This window comes from Gorilla gorilla, chromosome 6, assembly GCF_029281585.2.
Source record: "Gorilla gorilla gorilla isolate KB3781 chromosome 6, NHGRI_mGorGor1-v2.1_pri, whole genome shotgun sequence".
NCBI classification, from domain to species: Eukaryota; Metazoa; Chordata; class Mammalia; order Primates; family Hominidae; genus Gorilla; species Gorilla gorilla.
In genome coordinates, this window is record NC_073230.2 from 23,849,438 (window position 1) to 23,873,578 (window position 24,141).

The window sequence follows — 24,141 nt, forward strand, 5'->3', positions numbered from 1 at the left end:
ATTGCCTTAAAATAACTCAAATTCTCCATTCCATCAGACAGAAAACAGCCAGAGTAGATGTAAATAATTACAAACAGACACTTATGGCCTTACACTATTTCAAACAATTGTATGAGACTCTAAACAGAAAATGGCATTTTAAACCAGTATTTCTCAAACTGCCAATTTCGGGTCCCATTAGAGTGTCATAAAATCAGTTTATAGTAAGTTTTAAAGCAACTTTGTTGGGTAAATGAAACAGAAATAGAACAGAAAAGTTAAAATGCGTAGCACAGAGATAGGTTGTTTGCATGAATTTTCTTTCAAATGTGCATGAGTATATAAGTAAATATGCATTTGTCACTGAGCCATAAGGCAAACATGTAATTCTTGTAACAGGTCAAAAAAAAGTTTGGAAAACACTATTTTAGAACACTCTTCAGAGACAACAGGCTTATAAAGCTATTTTGGTCAGCAACCAAGCATACACCCAGTACTTGCAAGTCTTTATAAGTACTGTTTGTATTTCTAAGGATTTATTCACATTCTTTTCTAGTTATAGAACTAAAAGTCTTTTATAGTATTAAAATTTAATAATGTAAAATCATGGGACTTAAAAAGACCTTAAGTACCTCACACAGTGCCTACCGATCAAATATTTGCTGAATAAAGAGATCTAGTTTACCTCTTAACTGAGGACAAGTCCACACCAAACCCTCAGCAGCCTAATTCTGTCAAGTTCTCCTGAATATTTCCTTTCTAGCACATTCCATAGGCAAATAGGAACCTAGCCTTAAGCTCTATTACACCTACAGACATTGAGGAAGAAATATAATAACTCAAAAGTTATTTTCTCCTGGAATAACAAATATTGCTTACAGGAATACTCGGCCCAGACAGTTTTAACAGATCTATTGGGAACAGAACATTTTAACAAATGCTTTATGAAACAGATGGGAAAGATCAGGCCCTGTTAACACCTCTGAAAGCCCTCTCATCTAGTCTGCAGAGTTTGGCTGCAAGGGGACAGTGGCAGCTGCTGCTCATTTCCATGGCAGCCTTCACGGAAACTTGGCCTCTGGATTGTACTATGGACATAATTCATAGATTTCTATTTCTCCATACTGACCCTGACGTTTTAGCAGCAGAATATTGAATTGGCATGATGGGGCTGGCTCTTGGATTACCTTTGCAATGTGAAGCCTTCCTACTATGGCCCATGAAGGCTCCCAGTTGTCAGGCCTCAGCCTACCTGCCTTAGTCTTACCACTTATTTTGAAGGTGTTCCATGCGGTCCTTTAGAAATGTGACACTGACCTCTAATCATCTGACCTGTACAAAATACAAGTCCCATGACTCAGACTTGACCCTTTTATTAAGGAAGCCTTGAGACAAAATTTTAAGTCAAATTCATCTAACCACACAACTAAAAACATTCCTTTCTCATTCTGAATCTCTAATACAGTTAATCACTCAGAGCTATCAACACTAGCTCCTAAATATTTCTCCCGTCTTCTCTACTCCATTCCTGTTATCTCAGCCTAATTCAAGTGATCAACCTTGTTCATCTGGACTAACATTTATATCTTTACTTGTGTATCTTGCTCAACAGAATTTGCTGTGGTTTTCCAAAATCTAGGACAGAATATGTAAAAGTACACAAGAAAACAAATCGAATAAATGGACAAAAATTTTTTTAAAAAACAAAGTTAATATACTGAAACACACACTATGGACTCTTAAACAATAATGAAACATAGACTTTCATTGATTTCCAAGCCCAATCTCAATCTGAAGATTTAGTTTCCATAATATAAACACATACAGATCTACAAAAGTGATTTTTCTCCCCAAATTTACCTGGAGTTGTCCGACTCAAGGAGACTAATTCACTCTAGCCAAACTGAAAATATTCTGAAACATGAATCAGTGCCAATAGATTAACATACAATGATACACACAACTATCATAAGGTCTAGAATACTTTTTAATCAGTGGAACAGCACATTTTCCTGTAGAAGATTTATAGGGGAGGCCAAATTATAACAAACTTTGACAAGCATGAAACCATCTAAAGGAAAGTTATCTTAAGCATTGTCCTCCACCTAAGAGAGCTCAAAAACCTCATGAACTATGAGGAAAGCCCTGCCAGACCTTGTTCAAATCCACTGTCAGGAATTCCCAACCCCTACCCAACTCATCACCAAGTCTGAATAAGCATGGCTGAAGTTTGCCTTTCTTAATCCCTTTTGCTGTAGTTGTCATCTTAGTCTATTTTTCAGCTATTCCAGGTTGACCATCCCCCTACCCCAACACACACACACACACCCCATGACACTTTCCTTGTATATTTAAACCAGAAATTAGATTACTGGCAGGAATTTTTGCCTCCTACAACAGATCCAGGGAATACATTTTTTAAAACAGTAAAATCTAGATACATAAATTGAGAAATTGTGAGTGAATGTTACGGTTTAATTGTCAGCTTTATGCCCCTGCCAATAACACCATTGTCATCTGATTTCTTGGAGCAACATTTCCTTATAGAAACTCAGGTCACAAAGCGATAGTTATCTAAGGGATTAGTACCCCTAATCTCAGTTTCTTGTTAGTAAAAGGCAAAAACTAAGATTCCCTTTAGTTTATAACCTGGGGTTCAATAATTATATTTCAGTTTGGTTAAAAAGCCAAAACAACTTTTGAAATCCTAGGAACATTTTTAATCAACTTCTGAAAGGGTCTAGTTCCCAGCATAAAGTAGAAATGAGTTGTTATATGTGATCCTTCCTAGTAATATCCATATGCACAATTCTGGACTACCATTCTTTAAGATTGGAGTATACTAACCTATACACACATTCATGTATACTAATACATATGTCTATACATGTATATGATGTTTAATCATAATATACAAATATATCCACCAACAACATAACCTTGATATGTTAAATACTTAGCTGTAAATCTCCATTCTCTCAGAGCCTTTAGCCAACATGCCTCAGATACTGGTGGGTTCAGAGGTACTTTTGAATCTCATTTAATCTGATAAGTAGTTTTCTAAGCAGTTTCAATGGCGCAAAGTAGAACTTGGCTAAACTAAAACTGTTCTGATTTTGTCAAAAGGAAAATGGACAAGCAATCTGAAGTTCCAGTCAATTCACAAAATGGATTTTCTTTCAATGTCTCCTCCAACTCCTTGATTTTAGAAGAATAGCTACTTTAATATATGGCATGTCTGAAAAGCAGAAAACTTCCTTGAGTCATCTACCTCAGGCACTAAGGATCTCACTGTATCAAAATGTAGCCTCTCTTAATTCCCCCACTGCCAGAGAGTACCGAACTCAAGTCATTAGCTGTGCTAATTCTCAGCCAGAGAAAAAGCCTCAGTATCTGTTAAAGATCTGGGAATTTTAATCTTCCTTTTGAAGGATTCAATCAGGTGTCCCCTTTTCATTGTTCTACCCCACCTTCAGAGATACCCTCTGCCTCTGATGTCTATACTTTTTCAAGGTCGTATAACTTTAATCACCTTACTTCCTGAGAAGTAAGTTCTACCTGAACTGAAGTTCTACCTGAAGGCTTATGTTTTAGCTTTCCTGGGTTCATTAAATCTGATTAGGTTACCACGCGCCTAGCTCTTGAGTTTATTAGTACTTATCTGCTGCACTTCCTCTCATTCATTCTCCCTTCTGTAGCCATACATTTTTAGCTCCTTTAGGTGGGTCAAGGAAGTAGTGGAAACAAATGTATGTGTAAGTGGCAGTCTTTAACTAGAGGCAAGACTAGTCATGTTTCTTTACATTTCCCTATCCCAATTTAGGAATTTGGGGCCAAGGTTCAGAAGTTTCTACCTTCTCTTTTGTAGTCCCCAATTAGATTTTTGTTCAAAATTCCAAAAGACAAATCCACCCATAAGAGTTATTTTCAATGGTAGTTTGAATTTCTTAGGTGAGATATTAAAAAATTATAACTTCTCAACCCTCTATTAGTGAGATAGCAAAAGTTTGGGCAAAGAATATTCTTACTTGTGAGGGGCAAATAAAATGAATTTTGAAGTCAAATTCAGGGCATCAATTTCAAACTATACTATAAGGCTACAGTAACCCGAACAGCACAGTACTGGTACACAATAGACACAGACCAATGGAACAGAACAGAGAACCTAGAAATAAAGTTGACAAAAATAAGCAATTTTTGGGAAAAGGACTCCCTACTCCATAAATGTTGGTAGGATAGCTGGCTAGCCATATCCAGAGGAATAAAACTGGACCCCTACCTCTCACCATACACAAAAATTAACTCAAGATAGATTAAAGATTTAAATGGAAGACCTCCAACTATAAGAATCCTAGAAGAAAACCTAGTAAACACCATTCTGGGCATCAGCCTTGGGAAAGAATTTCTGACTAAGTCCTCAAAAGCAATTCCAACAAAAACAAAAATTGACAACTGAGAGCAAATTAAACTAAACAGCTTCTGCACAGCAGCCAGGTGCAGTCACTCACACTTGTAATGCCAGCACTCTGGGAGGCCGACGCAGGTGGATCACCTGAGCTCAGGAGCTCAAGACCAGCCTGCCCAACATGGCAAAACCCCATTTCTACAAACAAATACAAAAAAAAAAAAATTATCTGGGCATGGTGGCACGTGACTGTAGTCCCAGCTACTTGAGGGCCTGAAGTGGGAGGATCGCTTGAGCCCAGGAGGTTGAGGCTGCAGTGAGCTGAAATCCTGCCACTGCACTCCAGCCGGGGAAGCACAGTGAGACCCTATCTCCAAAAAAACAAAAGAGCTTCTGCACAGCAATTGAAACTATCGGAGTAAACAGTTTTTGCACTCTCGAGCAAAGGCCTAATATCCAGAATCTATAAGGAACTGTAAACAATTGAACCAGCAAAAAACAAATACCCACATTAAAAATGCACAAATGACATGAACAAACACTTCTCAAAAGACAACATCCAAGTATCCAACAAACAAACGTTCCACATCACTAGTCAGAAATGCAAATCAAAACCACAATCAGATACCATCTCACACCAGTCATGATGACTATTATGAAAAAGCCCAAAAAAACAGATGCTAGCAAGGCTGCAGAGAAAAGGGGAACACGTATACACTGTTACTGGGAAAGTCAATTAGTTCAGTCACTGTGGAAAGAAGTTTGGAGATTTCTCAAAGAACTTAAAACAGAACTACCATTCAACCCAGCAATCTCATTAGTGGGTATATATCCAAAAGAAAACAAATGCTTCTACCAAAAAGATGCATGCACCATGTTCATCACAGTGCTATTCACAATAGCAAACACAGGGAATCAACCTAGGTGCCCATCAATGGTGGATTGGATAAAGAAAATATGGTACGTGTACACTATGGAATACTATGTAGCCATAAAAAGAACAAAATCAAGCTCTTTGCAGCAACGTGATTGCAGCTGGAGGCCATTATTCTAAGCAAATTAACAGAGGAACAGAAAACCAATTACCACAAGTTCTCACAAGATGGAGCTAAACAATGGGTACTCATGGACATAAAGATGTCAACAATAGACCCTGGGGATCACTAGAGGGAGGAGGGAGGGGGCAAAGGTTGAAAAACTATTCAGTACTACACTCATTACATGGGTGATGGGATCAATCATACCCTAAACTTCAGCATCACACAATATACCGAGGTAATAAATCTACACACACACTCCCTCTGAATCTAAAATAGAAGTTGAAGTTATAAAAAAAAAATAAAATTTGGGGTATCACATACAGCCCTTGAAAAACAAGAAATGACATTCTCTCAGAATAACCTAAATGATTGACAGCGGTGACACCCATTATTTTTCTTATTTGGGACAATGAGAACTGTGCTTTCTCTTTAATAAGCAAAAAGCATGCATAATTTCTCAACAGAGCAAAAAAGTAGTCTTATAAGGCATTTTATACTTCCATGTCCTTTTCCTTATTTGAATTTGTATAAATTATCTTTTTTAATGAAGTGACTTAAGACTTTTGGCACCATACCCTAAGAAAACTATCAACAGTCTGTAGGGCTGATCTTTTACAGAAAGAAGTAAGGGCTTTCACTTGGCAAATGGCCAAGCAGCACCCACACACTGTTATAAAGCAAGCTTTCTAAGGACTTCCTAGGATATACCCAAAATATAATCATGTTCCATAAGTTCTTCAGACATAATAGTGATAAAAATGAGCCATGAAGTATTTCAGAATGAAAATTTTGATGAGTTACTATTGCTATTAGGATTTTCTGACTGCTGTTATCAGTTAAGTAGAAGACAAACGTTTTATTTTCCATAAACAAGGCCTTTCCAAACATTATTTTCCTTTAAAAGTGAGTGTATTAGTCTGTTTTCACACTGCTATAAAGAACTGCCCAAGATTAAGTAATTTATAAAGGAAAGAGGTTTAATTGACTCACAGTTCAGCATGGCTGGGGAGGCCTCAGGAAACTTACAAGCATGGTGGAAGGTGAAGGGAAAGGAAGGTGCCTTCTTCACAAGGCAGCAGGAAGGAGAATGAACACAGGAGAAACTACAAAACACTAACAAAACTACCAGATCTCATGAGAAGTCACTATCAAGAGACCAGCATGGGGGAAACAGTCCCCATGATTCAATTACCTCCACCTCATCTCCGCCCCATGATTCAATTACCTCCACCTGATCTCTGTCCCATGATTCAATTACTTCCACCTGATCTCTCCTTTAACATGCGGGGTTATGGGGATTAAAATTCAAGATGAGATTTTTGGGTGGAGACACAGCCAAACCATATCAGTGAGATTTTTAGTGTCCACCTATCTTAGACTGCCTCAGAAGATGCAAAAAATTAAAGTTAATGCAAAAGTTTTCTCCATGGGAGAAAAGTTTAGTGTAAAAGTGACTATAACCCCCATAGCTAATTACCACGCAGATAAAGATCCTGCTGGCCAAGACCCATTGTGTCCCACAGAAATGCCTTCATATATGAGCTATGTTGTCACAATGTTCATGGCACTGGAATATTATAGGTAAGTGGTTCATGAAATGGTTTCAGGGACCCCTCTCCCCACTACCCAGAGAAATGGAATAAAGTTAGCAACTGGAATCATTTCAAATTTTGAGTTTCAGATGTAATCATTGGGCAGATTACCTAAATCGGTGATTATGGCTTTTTACACTTCCATTTTCCAAACTCCAATATTCAGAAAGTAAAATAGTCATAGGAGAACCTGAAATTGCCTTTGTGAAAATTATAACTGAGGAAATTAGGACAGTGAAAGATCAGTCCTAACTAACTCCATCTTGCTTCTAACCATTAAGTTCATTTCTTGGCATAGACCGAACTAACCTTGGGAAGGAATTTAGTCTATGGTTTGACTCTGGAACGAAATTGATAATAGCCCTTTCCCAAAAAGACCCCTTTCTTGCCTGGGGACCAGTCTGCCTTCACAGGACTAACAAATTAGCTACAAGATTAGAAATTACAGTTTAGGGGTCATGCATCCTCTGGCTGCAAGAGTCTGAACCTCTCCAAATTGCTCCTGGGGATAACATCACTATTGTAAAACCTAAGATCAGTGCTTGAGATATTTTACAGACCCTACACTCCATGAATCAGCTGACACCACCCAAACCAGTAATCTGTCTCAACCAGTCCTGCGATCCCACCCAGAAACAGAAGACACCAAGAAAACCTCACTTAGACCCCCTATGATTCCATCTCCAACCTGATCAGTTAGCACTCCCCACTTCCCGAGCCTCTACCCGCCAAATTATCTTTTAAAACTCCGATCCCGAAATGCTCGATTTGAGCAATCATTTTTGAGTAATAATTTTTTGAGTAATAATTTGAGACTGACTTGAGTAATAATAAAACTCCGATCTTCCGCACAGCCGACTCTGCGTGAATTACTCTTTCTCCATTGCAATTCCCCTGTCTTGATAAATCCGCTCTGTTTAGGCAGGGGCAAGGTGAACCCGTGGGGCGGTTACAAAACAACTTGAACCTTTTGGCTTTTGAAGCATGTGTGAGGGTTTGCGTGGGGCTCCTTTCTGGAGAACGTGCCACTTCCCTTGGACTAGAACCTCACTAGCTTGGTTTTCAAAACCTCCTGCAAAGGCAATGTATGCTAAAGGATGACATCTATCTTGAAATGCAAACGGTTCGCATCAATTCAAGGCTTCACAAACTACCACAGCTCCCCACTGGCTTCAGAGAAGTTCAAACACCTTAGCAAAACTATGTGGATATTTGTAATGCCGCTGCTTCCCACCCCTGCACCCTCGCCCCAAGCTCCACCTCATTACTCAGTGCTAAAAACCAAGTAAGTTAATATTATAACATACCCCTTCATTTCACTTCCTCAGCTCCTCACGACTGTTCCCCTAGTCCTCCTTATCCCATTCCCTGTCTCCTTCATTTCCCCAACTAGTTAACTTCAGTGCCCTTTCTAAGATAAAGGGGGTATGACCTCAGATTCAGGCTTAAAGCCCTTTCCACCATTGAAAGGTTATTAAATTCTGCTCCTCTCCCCTCCTGCAGCATCGAGTAATTAGCGCAGCCTGTCTCACAGAAGGTGCTCAGTAAATGAATGAAAAAAACGAACACACGCCCTGGAAACTTCAGTGTGCACGTACAACTCAATCCACGCATGCGCGGAGGCAGAGCCCCAAGACCGCGAGACTATCCGCACAGCTTCTCCTTAGGCCCCACAGCTAGAACCCCAAATCGCCTAGTCCCAACCCATGCACTCTCTAATCGGCGCCACACGACGGGCCTTCCCCACAGCCTCATCTGCTTGGGGACGTAAAGGGCTCTGTGGGGGAGCTGCAGCTTTCGTGCCCATCTGTTAAAGGCCAGAACTTCCCATCTCTGAAATGCGGGAGGGAACAGAGCTCAAGCTTGAATAACTGAGCGCGGCCCGGCAGTCCCCCCAAATGAAGGTGCTAGCGCTAGAGCAGCGGCAGGGCGGGGAGCGGGAGGCCGGGCCCCAGGGAACCGCGGGGCGCGCCCGGCGCCGCATTACCTCTCCAGGGCCTGCAGGGTGTAGCTGATGAGCGGCCTCTCCAGGATGGGGCAGAATTGCTTCGGGGTGGGGACCCCCATCCTCTCCCCGCACCCCCCGGCAGGCAACACAGCTGCCACGGCTTGCGGGTGGCGCCCGAGCTCGGTCCCGGCCACGCTCTGCGGGGAGGCGGAAGCCGTGTGGTCCGCGCCGCGCTGACCACTCAGGCAAAGACCCGGCTCCGCTGGCCTGGAGCTGCCCGGCGGCCCGGCCTCCATGGCTGCGGGCGGAACGGCGAGCCCCGCTAGCCTCGGGCCGATGCGACCCCGCGCTGCTCCCACCCTCGGCCGGGGTCGCGGGGCGAAGGGCAGACCACGGAGAGGGACGCAGAGTGCGCAAGCAGAAGGCGCCCCCCTCAGCCGCCGGAGCCCCGCTGTTGCTGCCCCGCGGGGGACGATCCCGACAGCTACGGCAGCAGCTGAGGCTGCCGATCTGCCCTCGCGGCGCGGCTGCGGCCTCCGCACCCGGTCCCAGCGCCTCCGGGAGGGCTGACTTGCCCGCTCTGCGCTTCCCCCGGGCAGGCCCAGCTGTCGCCGCAAGTGGAAATGTCAGCACGCCCTACATATCTAAAGATCGCAGATACTCAAGGGCCATGAGTACGCAGGAGAGATCAGGCCTCTGTCCCATCCCTCCCTGCTTTAAAATTTTGGAAGAGACTGGGATTCAAGTCACAGGATGGGACGTAGGGTGCGTATGCACCTCGATTATCTGAATTCCATTAAGCTCTGGAGGCTTCCTGGTTCCACCTGGGGTAAAGACAGATGGATTAGCAAGTGTTATTGTGGCACATCAATAATCCAAACTGTGGTGGCTCTCAAACTTGTCTGCACGTTGGAACCACCTGGGGAGCGTGTCCTGACACGCTGAGAGATTGGGATTTAATTGGTCTGGTGAGCACCGGACTTTGGAATGTTTTTAAAGATCCTCGGGTGATTCTGATGAGCAGGCATGTTTTGGAACCATAGGGCCAAAGCAATACTAATTGCTGAACAATCGATACACCTTATGTCATTTAGTCCCCAGAAGAACTCAACTATTGCCATTTCCCTTTTTACAAAGGGGAAAAGAAGTTAAAACGGTTAATTTATGTAAGATTGCACAACTAATGGCAGAGCAGCCTTAAGGCCCTCATACAGAAGTAGGCCAAAGTTGAAGAATTCCAGGCCTAAAGCATATCTTACCTTATTTAGTACTCTTGTTGCTGGTGAGGTTTACCATGAAAGTATAGTGAGAGTTTGGAGGAGAGCACTATTGTATTAGGTCCCTGGAATGTAAACTCCATGAAAGCAGCAACATTTTTCTTTTGGCTTGGGCTGTGTGTGTGTGCCCAGCTCCTGGAATGTAACACAAGCTTAATATTTATTGAATGAATTGCTGATTAAATAGATTAATGATCATAAAGTGTATAATCATCAGTAATTCAGTCTTAATCCAGTGGTTTATGATTCATAAAAAATAATCTTTTTAAACACTGGAAATGTTATCCAGTTATAGTATTACAATTTTTATTTTTACCTGTTTTCTTGAGAGCATACAAAAATATGTTTTCTGCTTTTCCTTTTTGTTTAGTCTTATTGAAGGCATTCTTTCACTTTTGTTACTTTTATTATAATTAGCATTTAGGTCCTGTGCTAGTTGGTTTCTTAACTGAAAAGTGGGTGTCATAATATACTTCCTTGTAATTTTTATTGCTATCGTTCCTTTCTAATTTGATCTCGAGGTCTCTCTCTTAAGAGTGGCCATAAGCCAGAACAGCCACTCTTCAGGAGAGCCCTGGCCCAGAGAGGAAAGCTAGGTTCTGGTGTGCAGGTGAGACGCCAGAGGAGGCAGCACACAAAACATGTGAAATAACAGGCGCATTTTATTACTTACAGATTCACCAGAGAATAAGCCTGATGGAAGTCTGGAGATAACAGGACTCCCAACCAGCAGGTGGGGAGCAAGAGAGAGGACCTGTGGGGCTGTGTTAAGGTCCAAAGGCTTTATCCCTTAGGCTTTCCAGAGGGGGCTGTGGATTGACTAGTTTAAAGAAAACACCAGCAAAGGGGGAACTTGACTCTGGTGTTGACCATTGGGTTTTATCATGGTTAGCAGCTGTTGGGTTTTTGGGCATGGAATGAGGAATAAGTGTTCTATATCGCAGGGAGGGGAAGTTTTAAGTAGGCCACAGGTGACGTGATACAACTGGGTTTCAAACAGCTTATATCAGGCCTAAAAATGGATGCCCAGGCAGCAACTATATTAAACAAGTTTGGCACAATACTTGACTTCATAGCGCCACTACCACACCTGCATCAAGCATTTAAATATCTGTTGACTAACTGGGTGGATAAATAAATGAGTCTATCTGTGAGAGCAGGAAGGCAAATCAAATAGTATTTCTATTAATACTGATCTTTAAATCTCCCTTTTTAATCTAAAGGTGGAGTTGTTATAAAGGTATTCTTCCTTTACTGAACCTTGAGCGAAGAAAAGTAGAGTAATAAAGCTCTTGTTATACCAATTGCTATAGAATAATTTTATATAATTAAACATTGACAAATTTTAACTAGAATCTTAGTTTTGTTCTTAGAGCAGATATATCAATTTAGATCTTCCATGAATCCTTAGATGCTTAGATCTTACATACTGTATATTAACAATGTCTAGCAGACCAACTTGTAGAGAAAAAAGGGCAGATTAAAGTATTCATTCATATATGTAGTATGAAGCAACATTTTTCCCTCTGTCCTTTTTATATAAATATAATTAGTTCCATGTTATGCATACTTTGGGGTAACAGATGTAGCTTCCTTGTTACTTAATACCAAGTTATAGCAGCCACAATATGAGAAGATCTTCTCTGCATCAGGCATGTGAAAGTACATACCCTGAAAAGTGAAATCCTCTGGGACCCATTGGTAATAACAATTCTAAGACATCACTTGAAGAGTTTAGAAAAAATAAACCCCAACTGAATCATGAGGCAGAGCATGCAGAGTTGGAAGTTCTTGGAGTGGTTTCCATTTTGAGCTTCCAAGTAGGCAAAATAATGACTCCCCAAAGATGCCCATGTTCTTATCTCCAGAAGCTATGAATATGGTACCTTACACTGCTAAAGAGACATTGCAGATGTGATTAAGTGAAGGATCTCAAGATGGAGGGGAGTAGCCTGGATTATCCAGGTGGGCCCTGTGTAATCTCTGGCATCCTTATAAGAGAGAGGTCAGAGTTAGAGAAGGAGGTATGAGGATGGAAGCAGCCGTCAGAGTGCAGACGGGTGGGAAGGTAGGCAACCTCTAAAAGCTGGAAAAGGCAAGGAAACAGGTTTTTCTCTTAGAGCCTGCAGAATAATATAGCCCTGCCACCCCATTTTCAGATTTCTGATATCAAGAACTGTAAGATAATATACTTGAGTTGTTTTAAGCTGCTAAATCTGTGGTAATTTATTATAGCAGCAAGAGGAAACTAATACAGGCTTCACACTGAGGAAGATTCTCATTTGGACTATAATCTCCAAATGAAGTTATACGTAGTTAGAAATGCAGTAATATGATTGAAAAAATAAGGCACTGTTCATTCAACTTTATGTCCCATTACTAGACCCCCAGTATTGAGTTTTAAAATAAATCCTTTGTCTTGTGAATTTAAAAATGTATTATAAATGTTTAAAGCATAACTTTGTTAAATGTATACCACGATTTCATAACCTGGCTTTGGCATGCCTTTAATTTTTTAAAGTAGACTCTTTCTAAGTGTAGTTTTAGGTTCACAGCAAAATCGAGAGAAAGGTACAAAAATTTCCAATAGCTCCCTGCCCCACACATACATAGCCTCCCACATTATTAACATCTCCCACCAGAGTGGTACATTGGTTACAACTGATGAACCTACAGTGACACATCATTATAACCCACAGTCCCTAGTTTACGTTAGAGTTCACACTTGGTGTTGTACATTCATTCTATAGGATTGATAAATTTACAGTGATGTGTATCCACCATTACAGTATCATGCAGAGTAATTTCACTGCCCTAAAATCCTCTATCCTCTGTCTATTCATGCCTTCCTCTCCTCTAATCCCTGCCCAATCCCTGGCATCCAATTATCTTTTTACTGCCTCCATGCTTTTGCCTTTTCCAGAACATCATATAGTTGGAACCATACAGTATTCTTTTCAGATTGGCTTCTTTCACTTAGTAATATGCATTTAAGTTTTCTCCATATCGTTTCATGGCTTGACAACTTCTTTCTCTTTAACACTGATTTTTTTTTTTCTGGATGTACCGTGATGTATTTATTCACTCACCTACTGAAAGACATCTTGTTTACTTCCAAGTTTTGGTAATTATGATTAAGCTGTAATAAACATCTCTGTGTAGGGTTTTTTTTTTTAATTTTATTTTAAGTTCTGGGGTACATGTGCAGGATGTGCAGGTTTGTTACAAAGGTAAATGTATGCCATGGTTGTTTGCTGTACCTATCAACCCTTGACCTAGGTATTAAACCCAGCATGCATTAGCTGTTTTTCCTAATGTTCTCCCTCCCCACTCCCCATCTCCCTACAGGTCCCGGTGTGGTTCCCCTCCCCGTGTTCTGATTATTCAGCTCTCACTTATAAGTGAGAACATGCGGTGTTTGGTTTTCTGTTCCTCTGTGCAGGTTTTTATGTGTACAAAAATTTTCAATTCCTTTGGGTAAATACCAAGGAGAAAGATTGCTGAATTGCACAGGCAAAAGTATGGTTAGTTTTGTAAGAAACGGCCAAACTGTCCTCCAAAATAGGTATACCATTTTGCATTCCCACCAGCAATGAATGAGAGTTTCTGTTGCTTCACATCCTCACCAGCATTTGGTGTGTCAGTGTTCTGGATGTTGGCCATTCTAATAGGTGTGTAGTGGTATCTCAGTGTTGATTTAATTTGTATTTATTTGATGACATATGATGTTGAGCATTGTTCATATGCGTATTTGTCATGTGTATCATATTTGGTGAGGTGTCAGAGTCTTTGGCCCACTTTTTAGTTGGGTCATTTGTGTTTTTATTGTTCAGTTTTGAGAGTTCTTTGTTTATTTTGAAGAACAATTTTTTATCTGATATTACTTTGGCAAATATTTTCTCTGTGGCTTGTCTTCTTATTCTCAACAGTGTCTTTTGCAGAGCAGAAATTTTTAGTGATAATGAAGTCCAGCTTATCAATTGTTTTTCATGGATCATGCCTTTGGTGGTGCTTTTAAAAAATGATCACCTAGATTTTCTGCTATGCTATCTATTAGGAGTTTTATAGTTTTGTGTTTTTTTAGGTCAGTGATTCATTTAGGTCAGTGAGTTTTGAGTTAATTTTGTAAAGGGTATAAGGTTTGTCTAGATTCTTTGTTGTTTTTGCATGTAGATATGCAGTTGTTGCAGCAACATTTGTTGAAAAGACTGTCTTTGCTTCATTTTGTTGCCTTTGCTCCTTTGTCAAAGATCAGTTGACTATATTTATTTGAGTCTAATTCTGGTTTCTTTATAATGTTCCATTGATTCATTTGTACATCCTTTAGTCAATACCACACTGTCCTGATTACTGTAGCTTTTTATATGTCTTGAGGTCCAGTAGTGTCTGTCTTCCAACTTTGTTATTCTTCAATATCGTGTTGGCTATTCTGGGTCTCTTGCCTCTCCATATAAACTTTAAAATTAGTTTATCAATATCCACAAAATAACTTGCTGGTATTTTGATTGGGATTTACCTCTCCATATAAACTTTAAAATCAGTTTATCAATGTCCACGAAATAACTTGCTGGTATTTTGATTGGGATTGCATTGAATTTATAGATTAATTTTGGAAGAACTGACATCTTGACAATATTGAGTCTTTCTACCCACAAACATGGAACATCTTTACTTAGTTCTTTTGTGATGTCTTTCATCAGTTTTGTACTTTTTCTCATATGGATCTTGTACATGTTGTCTTAAATGTATACCTAAGGATTTCATGGGGGGGGTTAATGTAAATAATACTGTGTTTTTAATTTCAAATTCCACTTGTTCATTACTAGTATATAGAAAATGATTGACTTTTTTGTATTAACGTTGGATCCTACAGCACTGCTATAATCACTTATTAGTTCCTGCCGTTGTCTTTACTTTTTAGTATGCACAGAAGTGCACATTAAATGGAAGTGGCTCTCATCTTTATATCTGAAATACCCAAAACTTACTTTTTTGTTTGTTTGTTTGTCTTTACATGTTAGTATACCTGTCTGGAATACTTGTCTTGGAGATTTCTTTTATTAGAAAATTTTAGTTTCCAGTGGGTTAATTTTTTTAGTATTAACTCAAATATAATTAGCACTACCAGTCATACCCCTCCTCCCCAGCTACACTTATTGTTCTAGTACCCTTTCTCGAGATTAGTTGGGGTGTTTCTCATCAGTGCTAATGAACAGCTTAACGGTTCATCCTTTAACTCCATTGAAATCAGAGCCAGAAGAAATAAATTAACATTCTACCATGGGCCATCCCCATCATTTCTGGCAGCCTATGAATTCTAATTTCTGTTTTGCTATTGTGTATCTTATGTAAATGGTACAGTCTATTAACCTCTGACCTTTAACTCATTTTTATACATAAGAAAGGTGACACTCAGAATTGAGGTCTCTCTGCAGATAATGCAGACTAAACAATACCACGTGACAACATTATTATTATCTTTTATTTTCATAATATTTCTTGCAAAGTTATTGTCAGTTGTCTCTACCATCCACTCTGCTTTTCTTGTATAGCTGAAAAGGGAAGCAATGGTGAATATTTAGCCTTAGGACTGAATTAATGATACTAAAGTTTAACTTTTCATAAGAAGCACCTGGAACAATTGTTTCTATGTAGTATTTTTATATATTTTATACAATATAATTTATATAGTATATATTATATAATAATCTTAGAAAATATATTCCTGGCATCTACTGACAGAAATTTTGATTAAATGCCTCCAGAGTAGAACCAGGAATCTGAGTTTTGATACACCTCCATAGATTCCAGTGTAGTCATGAGCCAGACTGAAATAAACACTGAATTTAAAAGAATTATACCCCAACTCACTTTATGTTCAATACATTTAATTTCAGTACCCAAAGCAAAATGCATGTAATATATTAAAATACCATATAAAAATTGCATAAGAAATTTATTTTAAAATTGCATAAGAAATTCATTAAACTGTTTCATTTTCTTGTTAATTTGTAAGAAGGGAAACACAAGGGAAGAATATTTAAGTACCAGAACAGAATGATGGAAGAGAAACAGAAAACCAGATCATCCCCTGGTATTTCTACAGACCTGTCATTTTGTGTGTGTGTGTGCACTTAGAATTCATTTTGCCTTGTAAAAGCTGTCATTTAAACACAGTGTCGCCTCTGAGAACCATCAAAGGCAGTATCCTTGACCACAGCTTAAATAGAATAGGAATTGTTGCCTGAAACTGCTCTGAGCACAGAACTAATGCATGCAGTTCAACTGAGGATGCCACATTACTCCAGAAACCAAAAGAGGGTAATGACCCCTTGCACAAGGGACAATGTAACAGAGATAATATCTTTGAAAGTTTTGTTTAGGAAACAAATCACTAATCTAGAGATGGTGGTGGCCAGCCTTAATAATCTGTGGAAGGGAGGAACATATGGAATCATTAAAGAAAAGCAACAGCTAGAAAAGGTAGATTTGTCATTTCTGCAAGAAACATATTGACAACAGCTGTTTATATGCATTTTAACCTTGACTCATTGCTAAAAGAAGATTTAAAGAAGAAAAAATTTGGCTTTAAGATGAAAATTGTCCAAAGGAATTCAAAGTCATATCTTTTATCTGAGGGATAAGAAAAAGAGAATGCGGACGTTGTTCCTTGTGACCACAGCCACCACCCCCAACAACTTGCCAAGCACACAGTAAATACAGGAAGTGAGCTGTCCAATAGAGTCTGAATTTCAGACATCATTGCCTTATAGTGCCTTACCCATGAGGGCACCACATCTTTATCTTAAGCAGATTGAAAGAGACTATGGTAGGGTAGAAGCACAAGGGGTAACATGGAGAAGGGAGAGAGAGAAGACTGCAACAGTCTTTTCATATAATAATATAGTCTCTTCAGTGATGTCCAAAGGATGTAAGGATATAAACAAGCTTTTGATTTTTGCAAAAAGAATGTTTCATTGCTCTCTAGCATGAGACACTCACTGGGATAGACCCTCCCTCTCCCCCACGAAAAAGAAGAAGAAAAAAAGAATATACAGAGTTTGGGAAGATGCTGTATAATCTACTTAGGAGAGCAATAAACTGTACTGTTTTGGACAATAAGTACTTAGTGGTGACAAAAGGACAATATTTTATGTAGAAGTAACTTGCAGCAGATAGCTAAGAGGAATAAATGAGGACACTGTGTTGTCTTTACTATACGTGAAGAGAAATAAGTTAAATAGAAATTAAGTACTTTCCTTTGTGACCATTGCTACCGCTAATTGGCTTAAGACATAAGTGAAAGAATAAATGAATAATTGAACGTTAAACTTACCATTGAATATAAACTTAAATCAATAAAGAACTATTTACATTTACTCTTCAGAAAAATTAGAGTGCTTGAAACTATTCACAAAATAAAAAGTTTGTTTTGTTTTTAAATTTGTACAGACTCTCTCACTCCAACTTCTTACGTCTTTTCACCTCTCCTACCACTTATCCTTGAAAGAATTCAAGATCTTGACAAGTGATTAAAAAGAAAATCAGAAACTTCCCCCTTTGTCAAATCTTCCTTAGTAATTATTCTCTTAACTTCATAAAAATATATGGTTATTAACTGCTATAGTACAATAACAAAAATATACATGAAACTAACCAACACTGGTCTTGGGCAAGTTATCAAATTTCATTATGCTTGTCTTAGTTCTCCTGGCCTCTTGCCTTTCTATAGTCTTTTTATTTTTCCTCACTACCTCCTGAATTGGGTATCTCACTATCAGCTCTGCTGAACCGGAATTCACTTGTGTCTTTCATCTACGAACTTAATCCTGCTAGTCCTGACCAGGACAGGCAGCTTCACTTTGTGAATGGGCCGAATCTTGCATTTGTCTCATTGCCTAGAAAACTGTCTTACTATTCATGGGGTGTACCCACCACTTGCAACCTTTTTCCCAAACTTGATCTCATTGACCCAGGTCTTATAACTGGCTCCTTCTTGGGATTTCACATCTCTTTAGCATGAAGTAAAACACAACCCCGGTTTGACTGACTAGGCTTGAGTCATCAGAGGGCTGACTTCTGATTAATTGGCCAAAGAACTGCTATGAAAGGATTAATCACATACAAACAGGTTGTCACCCCTTGACTGGCTTTAATTGTTATTCTTGTGACTTCTGATGCCTGGGTCTCCCTGGGATGCTCTACAGCCTGGCCTTGGCTTACTTCCCATCCCCACCAGCCAGTGCTGCTAAGATCTGAGCTTGCTCATGTTATGACCCTAAGGCCCTCCTGTCCCTACTTAATCTGGCTGTCAAGAAAAATCTAATCTTTTCATTTATCTTCAAGAATAAGTAGTTATAGTTGTTTGAGACGTCTCCACTTTAGTAAATATCAGAACCATAATTGCTATGATTTGAATATGTTCCTTAAAGTTGATGTGTTGAAAACTTAATTGCCATTGCAGCAGTATTAAAAGGTTAGGCCTTTAAAAGTTCATTAGGTAATGAAGGCTTTGCCCTCATGAATGAATTAATGCCATCATCATGAGAGTGGGCTCCTGATAAAATAATGAAAATTTGGCCCCCATTCCTTTTCTGTCTTACGTGCTTCCTTCTGCCTTTTGCCCTTCTGCTATGCAGTAACAATCAACCAGATGCTGTTACTGTGTTCTTGGACTTCCCAGCCTCCAGAACTGTGAGCCATATAAACTTCTATTCTTTATAAATTACCAAGCCTGTACTACTCTGTTATAACAGCAGAAATGCACTAAGACTATAACCTAAAGCCTTGATATTCTAACCCTGGAAATTTCCAAGGCCTGGGAATAATGGCAAGAAGTCAAGAAATATACCTTACACATAAGCCAGTGAAAGACTCATCTTGAAAATAACTCATACCTTATATTTGAGGGGATGATTAAGGGTAAATATGCTCTGTAACTGATGAATCAGTTAAGTTGTGGAGAATAAAAACTATAACATTTACAACTTTTTTCAATTGTCTATTGCTGTATAAAAAACCGTTCCAAAACTTAGCAGCTTAAAACAACACCATCTTATTGCTCACAGTTTTATGGATCCAGATTTTAAGCAGCACTAAAGGAAGCAGCTCATCTCTCTTTCACATGGGGTTGGCTAAAGTAGTTCAAATGAAGCTAAAGGAGGATCCAAAATGGACTCCTTTATAGGTTGGGGTCCTTGGTGTTGGATATTGCCTGGGGCACCTTAGTTCTCTTCCACATGGTATTTTTCTCCAGCAGGATAGCCTGATCTTCTTTATATAGTGAATGGTTTCTTTAAAAAACAAACAAACAGATTCTGCCAATGCCTCTTAAATTTCATGCCCCAAACTAGCACAGTGTCAAATCTGTGTCATTCTATTGGTCAAAGGAAGTCAGAAGTCCAGACAGAATTCAAGAAGAGGGAAAGTAGCTGCACATCATGATGAAAGGAATTTTTACAGAAAATGAAGGAATTATTAATGGCCATCTTTGCAGACAATCTTCAACAGGCATTGAAGTGGTTAATTTTATGCATCAACTTGACTAAGCACAGGATGTTCAGATAGCTGGGTAAGCATTATTTCTGGGTGTGTCTGTGAGGGTGTTTCCAGAAGAGATTAGCATTTGAATTTGTAAGCTGAGTAAAGCAGATAGTCCTCTCCAATATCGTGGGCATCATCTAATGTGTGGAGGGCCTGAATAGAACAAAAAAGTGGAAGAAGGTTGAATTGCCTCTCTGTTTGACAGCTTAAGTTTTACATTAATCTTCTCCTAACATAGGTCCTCCTGATTCTCAGGCCTTCAGACACAGACTGGAATCTAAAGCATTGGCTCTCGGGCTATCCACCCTTCAGACTACATGACCAGCTTTCCTGGGTCTCCAGTTTGCAATCAACCTACCCTGGGACTTTTCAGCCTCCATAATTGCCTGAGCCAATACTTTATAATAAATATATATCTTCTTATTGGTGCTGTTTCTCTAGAGAACCCTGACTAACATAGGCACCAAACATCCATTTTAATAATCCACTTGTCTTTAGATCACAGCAATATCTACTCAATAGGTACAGACTCCATTGATTTCTGGCCACAGGAGGGCAGAAGAGTCAATAGGTTATTCTTTGGCCTTCCTCTCAGGAGAGGGAGATATCAAAGAAATTCAGAGTGATCTGTATGGCTCTATCTGCTCTTTGGGATCATTTATTTCTACAGGCTGTTCACTTTTAAGGTACCAATAGCTGTCAAAAACCCTCCTTTGCCATCATAAAATCCCAAAACTAGGGTTGAAATATTGGCAAAGAGAGTGTATGTTTAAGAAATTGTTTCTGATATGGATGACCCTGCTTTTATATATCCCAAGTCATATACAAAGAACTGATTTTCAAGATGTGACAACATTTAGGTCTCACTTATAAGTGAAGCTCTCCTTAGGACCATACTGTATGGATTAACACTTTATTATTAGAAGGAGAAATGGTAGCAGTGAGAATTTCTTCATATTTGTAATTTTTTCCATTTTTAATTTCAACCACACATATTAAATGTAACTTTAATCAGAGTTAAAACCATGTCACATGATGATCTTAATTTACAAGTCAACAAAACTATAAATATGAAGAAATATTTGCAATAACAGATTAAAAGCAATTAATTTCTTTGAAAGTCAATGAAAAAAAATTTTTTTTCTTTTTTGGAGATGGAATCTCACTCTGTTGCCCAGGCTGGAGTGCAGTGGTGCAATCTCAGCTCACTGCAACCTCCACCTCCCGGGTTCAAGCGATTCTCCTGCCTCAGCCTCCTGAGTAGCTGGGATTACAGGCACACACCACCATGCCTGACTAATTTTTTGTATTTTTAGTAGAGACGGGGTTTCACCGTGTTAGCCAGGATGGTCTCCATCTCCTGACCTCGTGATCCACCCACCTCAGCCTCCTAAAGTGCTGGGATTACAGGCATGAGCTACCACACCCAGCCCCAATGAACAATTTAGAAGGTGATTTTTATTACCTCAAAGCTGAAAGTTATAAGCTCTGAGTATTACAATTTTTTGTGGCCATCTACTTTAAGAGAGAGAAATGTCTACAAAATGATAGGAGCTTTTTTTCCTCTACCTACAGTTGTATACTGAGCAAACCAGGAATTTCTGAACATTAAAACTATGCTATGTTGGAAAGGGAGCCAAAAAGCTCAATATCTACTAGAGATGTACAAACTTTCTTTAACAGAAGTCACCTGCTTATCAGTTTTTGATAAATAACCCACTGGCAGTAACAATAGGAGAAAAACAATGTATTTTGCCTAATGTTCTATCATGTGGACATGGTGTCCCACTTCAACGACTTGTTTATCTGAGTTAGACCTCTCATTTGAAATCATGGGTGCCATATTTGAACTGTTAATTGCTTCTTCATATCTTGGGACTGGAACTATCCCAAGGACTCCTATAAGAGTCCTATCTTATAGGAGACTTCTCCCTGCTTACAAATCCTCTGAAGAGCATAAGTAAATGTGTCGGCCAGAAATAATGGAAGAAACCATCAACAAATGGGGGGAAATCAGAGTCATGGTGTCACTTTGACTTTTGCCATTGCCTGCTGTATTCCAGCTTCTGATTCCACTGCAAATGGAAGCAAAGAAAGCTCATATAGTAATAACAGCAAATAAGGCAACAGTAGTTTTACATTGATAAGCTAGAGATTTTGAAAGTAAGAGGCTGGCACATAAACTAGATTAGTAGTTCTCAGCTAGGCTACACATCAGAATCATCTGTGGGGTTTTTATAGCTGCAGATGCTAAATCAGAATCCAAGACAGGAAAGTGAAAGTGCTTATTCCAATGAAGACCTTTGCTGATAGTCACCATACTAGATTATCTACAAAGCTGGAAAACCTGGTCTAATTTAACACTTTCTAATTGATGAAGGTGAACAGAGTGTGGTATAATGAACTGAGTACTGAATCAGGGAATAGGTCTAATTTTACTCTGTGAACAGACTTGTTGAATAATTTTAGCTTATTACATGTATCACATGTTAGGCACAGTATTATATGTGTATATCAATAATTCTTTCAGTTCACAATGCTTTGTGATACAAAGGTTTTTCTTGCTCCTTTTTTACAGATGTGAAACCTGAAATTAGTGATTTGCCAAAGGAAATGATGAGCTATGATCCCAGGTCTGTCTAACCTATACTTGTCTCCAAAGGGTAGGACAGTGTTTCCATTCTCTCCATAGCGAGATTCAGCCTCTTTAATACCTCTTTTAGCAAAATATTACAATAAACTCTTCTCCAATGAACAATGAGCAATGTCTCCTTGAGCAAACTTTCTTGGATGAATTGAGATGAGGCAACTGAAGAAGGCATTGAAAACTATAATATTCCTTAGAAATTAAGATTTCTTCTCATCTTGAATAATGGCTCTTACATCATCCTAAAGTATAAAATACTTTTTTTCTGAAAATACTTGTTTCTTCATTTTATTACCTTACTTCAACATTTTCCATTATTACATAATGTTTATTTCAAAAATTGTCTCAAAAATTTTCCGACATAAGCCACCACAATTTTTCCTCAGTAGAAGTGTAATATAAATAAATTGAAATCAAGTTTTCTCTTCATTATAAAAATATTCCCCAAAATTGCATGGTAACTCAATTTTTAATCAAATTTGTTGTTGAATTTTGGAAAAGCTTTTTTAAAGTCTTAAAGTTCAATTAGTTTTTCAAAGAGCCCTAGTATAGCACAAAAACATCATTACTCTTATGAAAACTATATTTTTATTTCCCTACTAATTTGCCCTGGCAGACTCGGGGGTCAAGGACCTGGTGTTGCAAAATTCCAGTAGTTACCATGTCCAGAAGATATACTGTAAACTGTGCTTCCAGAAGTTGGGTCATACAATGGTACAAATGGAAACTTTGATTTATTATTTTGTTGCTTCTTGTTAACTAATTTTAGAAGACTGAGAGAATGGGGGTGTCCATGCTTTAGATCCTTCAAAGAAAGGATTAATGAAAATTTGTTGTTGCTTTTTGGTAAAAATTACTCATTGAGCTAACAGCTAAAAAATTGAATTTCAATATTACCATAAATTTGAAGACAAAATGTTTCCTTGTGGAGGAGGAGTTTGGGCAAAGTATAAATAAGTAATTAAAATTGTGCTCAACTAAAGAGTTTATTGTGGAGGGAAAAGTGATCTCTTGTTCATAAGTGGAAATTAAATGTTTTTATAGAGTGGTGCAGTTATTGCGACAGTGCAAATTATATTAATAGCTAATAGAGAATTCAAATAAAATGTTTCTAAATTATAAAGGCCTACCCCTTTTAATTGAGTTTTGTGTGATTGTCACATGAATGAAATAAAATCTAAGTGTTTCTCATTTTTTCTGCTGGAGCAGACATTCATTTGTTCAAAATGTTCTCACTTTTATCATTGGCATTCAAGCTTTTTGATGGTCAGGTTGTCCAAAAAGCTGAAAAGTGTAACCCAGAAACAGACTGGTAGGAGTGACTATGAAAACTTGCATCTCACTAGTGTTTAATAGAGACATTCGTAATTGGAATCCGAAGATCAGATTTTTCTAGATTGCTGATTATCCACCCAAAGCTTAACAGACACCCAGAACTCGTTGCAAGTATACCTACTCACATTGACTGTCCTTCTTTTAATATTTGTTTAAAATTTATTGCCTATTATAACAGTGATCTCCAAAGAAAGATATGTATGCTTTCAAGTATATGCAAGATAATCCATTAGGCTACAGGAAGTAAGGAGTAAAGCTTCTATTTATATGTGCTTTGCATTTCATCCCTTTTAAACTTTTAAATTTTTTGAGTTTTGTTATGTATTTACCATTAGTGTTAAATACGTGTAGCACACACAGTGGCACATGCACACT

The 24,141-nt window shown here is 38.7% G+C and overlaps 1 protein-coding gene and 1 long non-coding RNA gene across 4 annotated transcripts in view; one reads left to right on the top strand and one right to left on the bottom strand.

The window, feature by feature from the left end:
* Positions 1 to 9,707, bottom strand: part of CRPPA (CDP-L-ribitol pyrophosphorylase A) — a 330,476-nt gene extending 320,769 nt beyond the window's left edge. The window contains exon 1 of one of the 3 annotated variants that reach the window (XM_019030382.4): positions 9,004 to 9,707. In XM_019030382.4, coding sequence (XP_018885927.3) covers positions 9,004 to 9,260 — 257 coding nt within the window. In that variant the 5' untranslated portion in view covers positions 9,261 to 9,707. Of the gene's footprint in view, positions 1 to 8,323; positions 8,667 to 9,003 lie in introns of those variants that run through there. The other 2 variants (XM_031012648.3, XM_055347369.2) reach the window with 2 other exon arrangements.
* LOC134758894 (uncharacterized) lies at positions 8,682 to 23,550 on the top strand. The gene is made up of 3 exons (XR_010134605.1): positions 8,682 to 8,920; positions 10,917 to 10,974; positions 20,023 to 23,550. It is a non-coding gene; the product is annotated as an uncharacterized lncRNA (long non-coding RNA).
* The last annotated feature ends 591 nt before the right edge of the window (positions 23,551 to 24,141 follow it).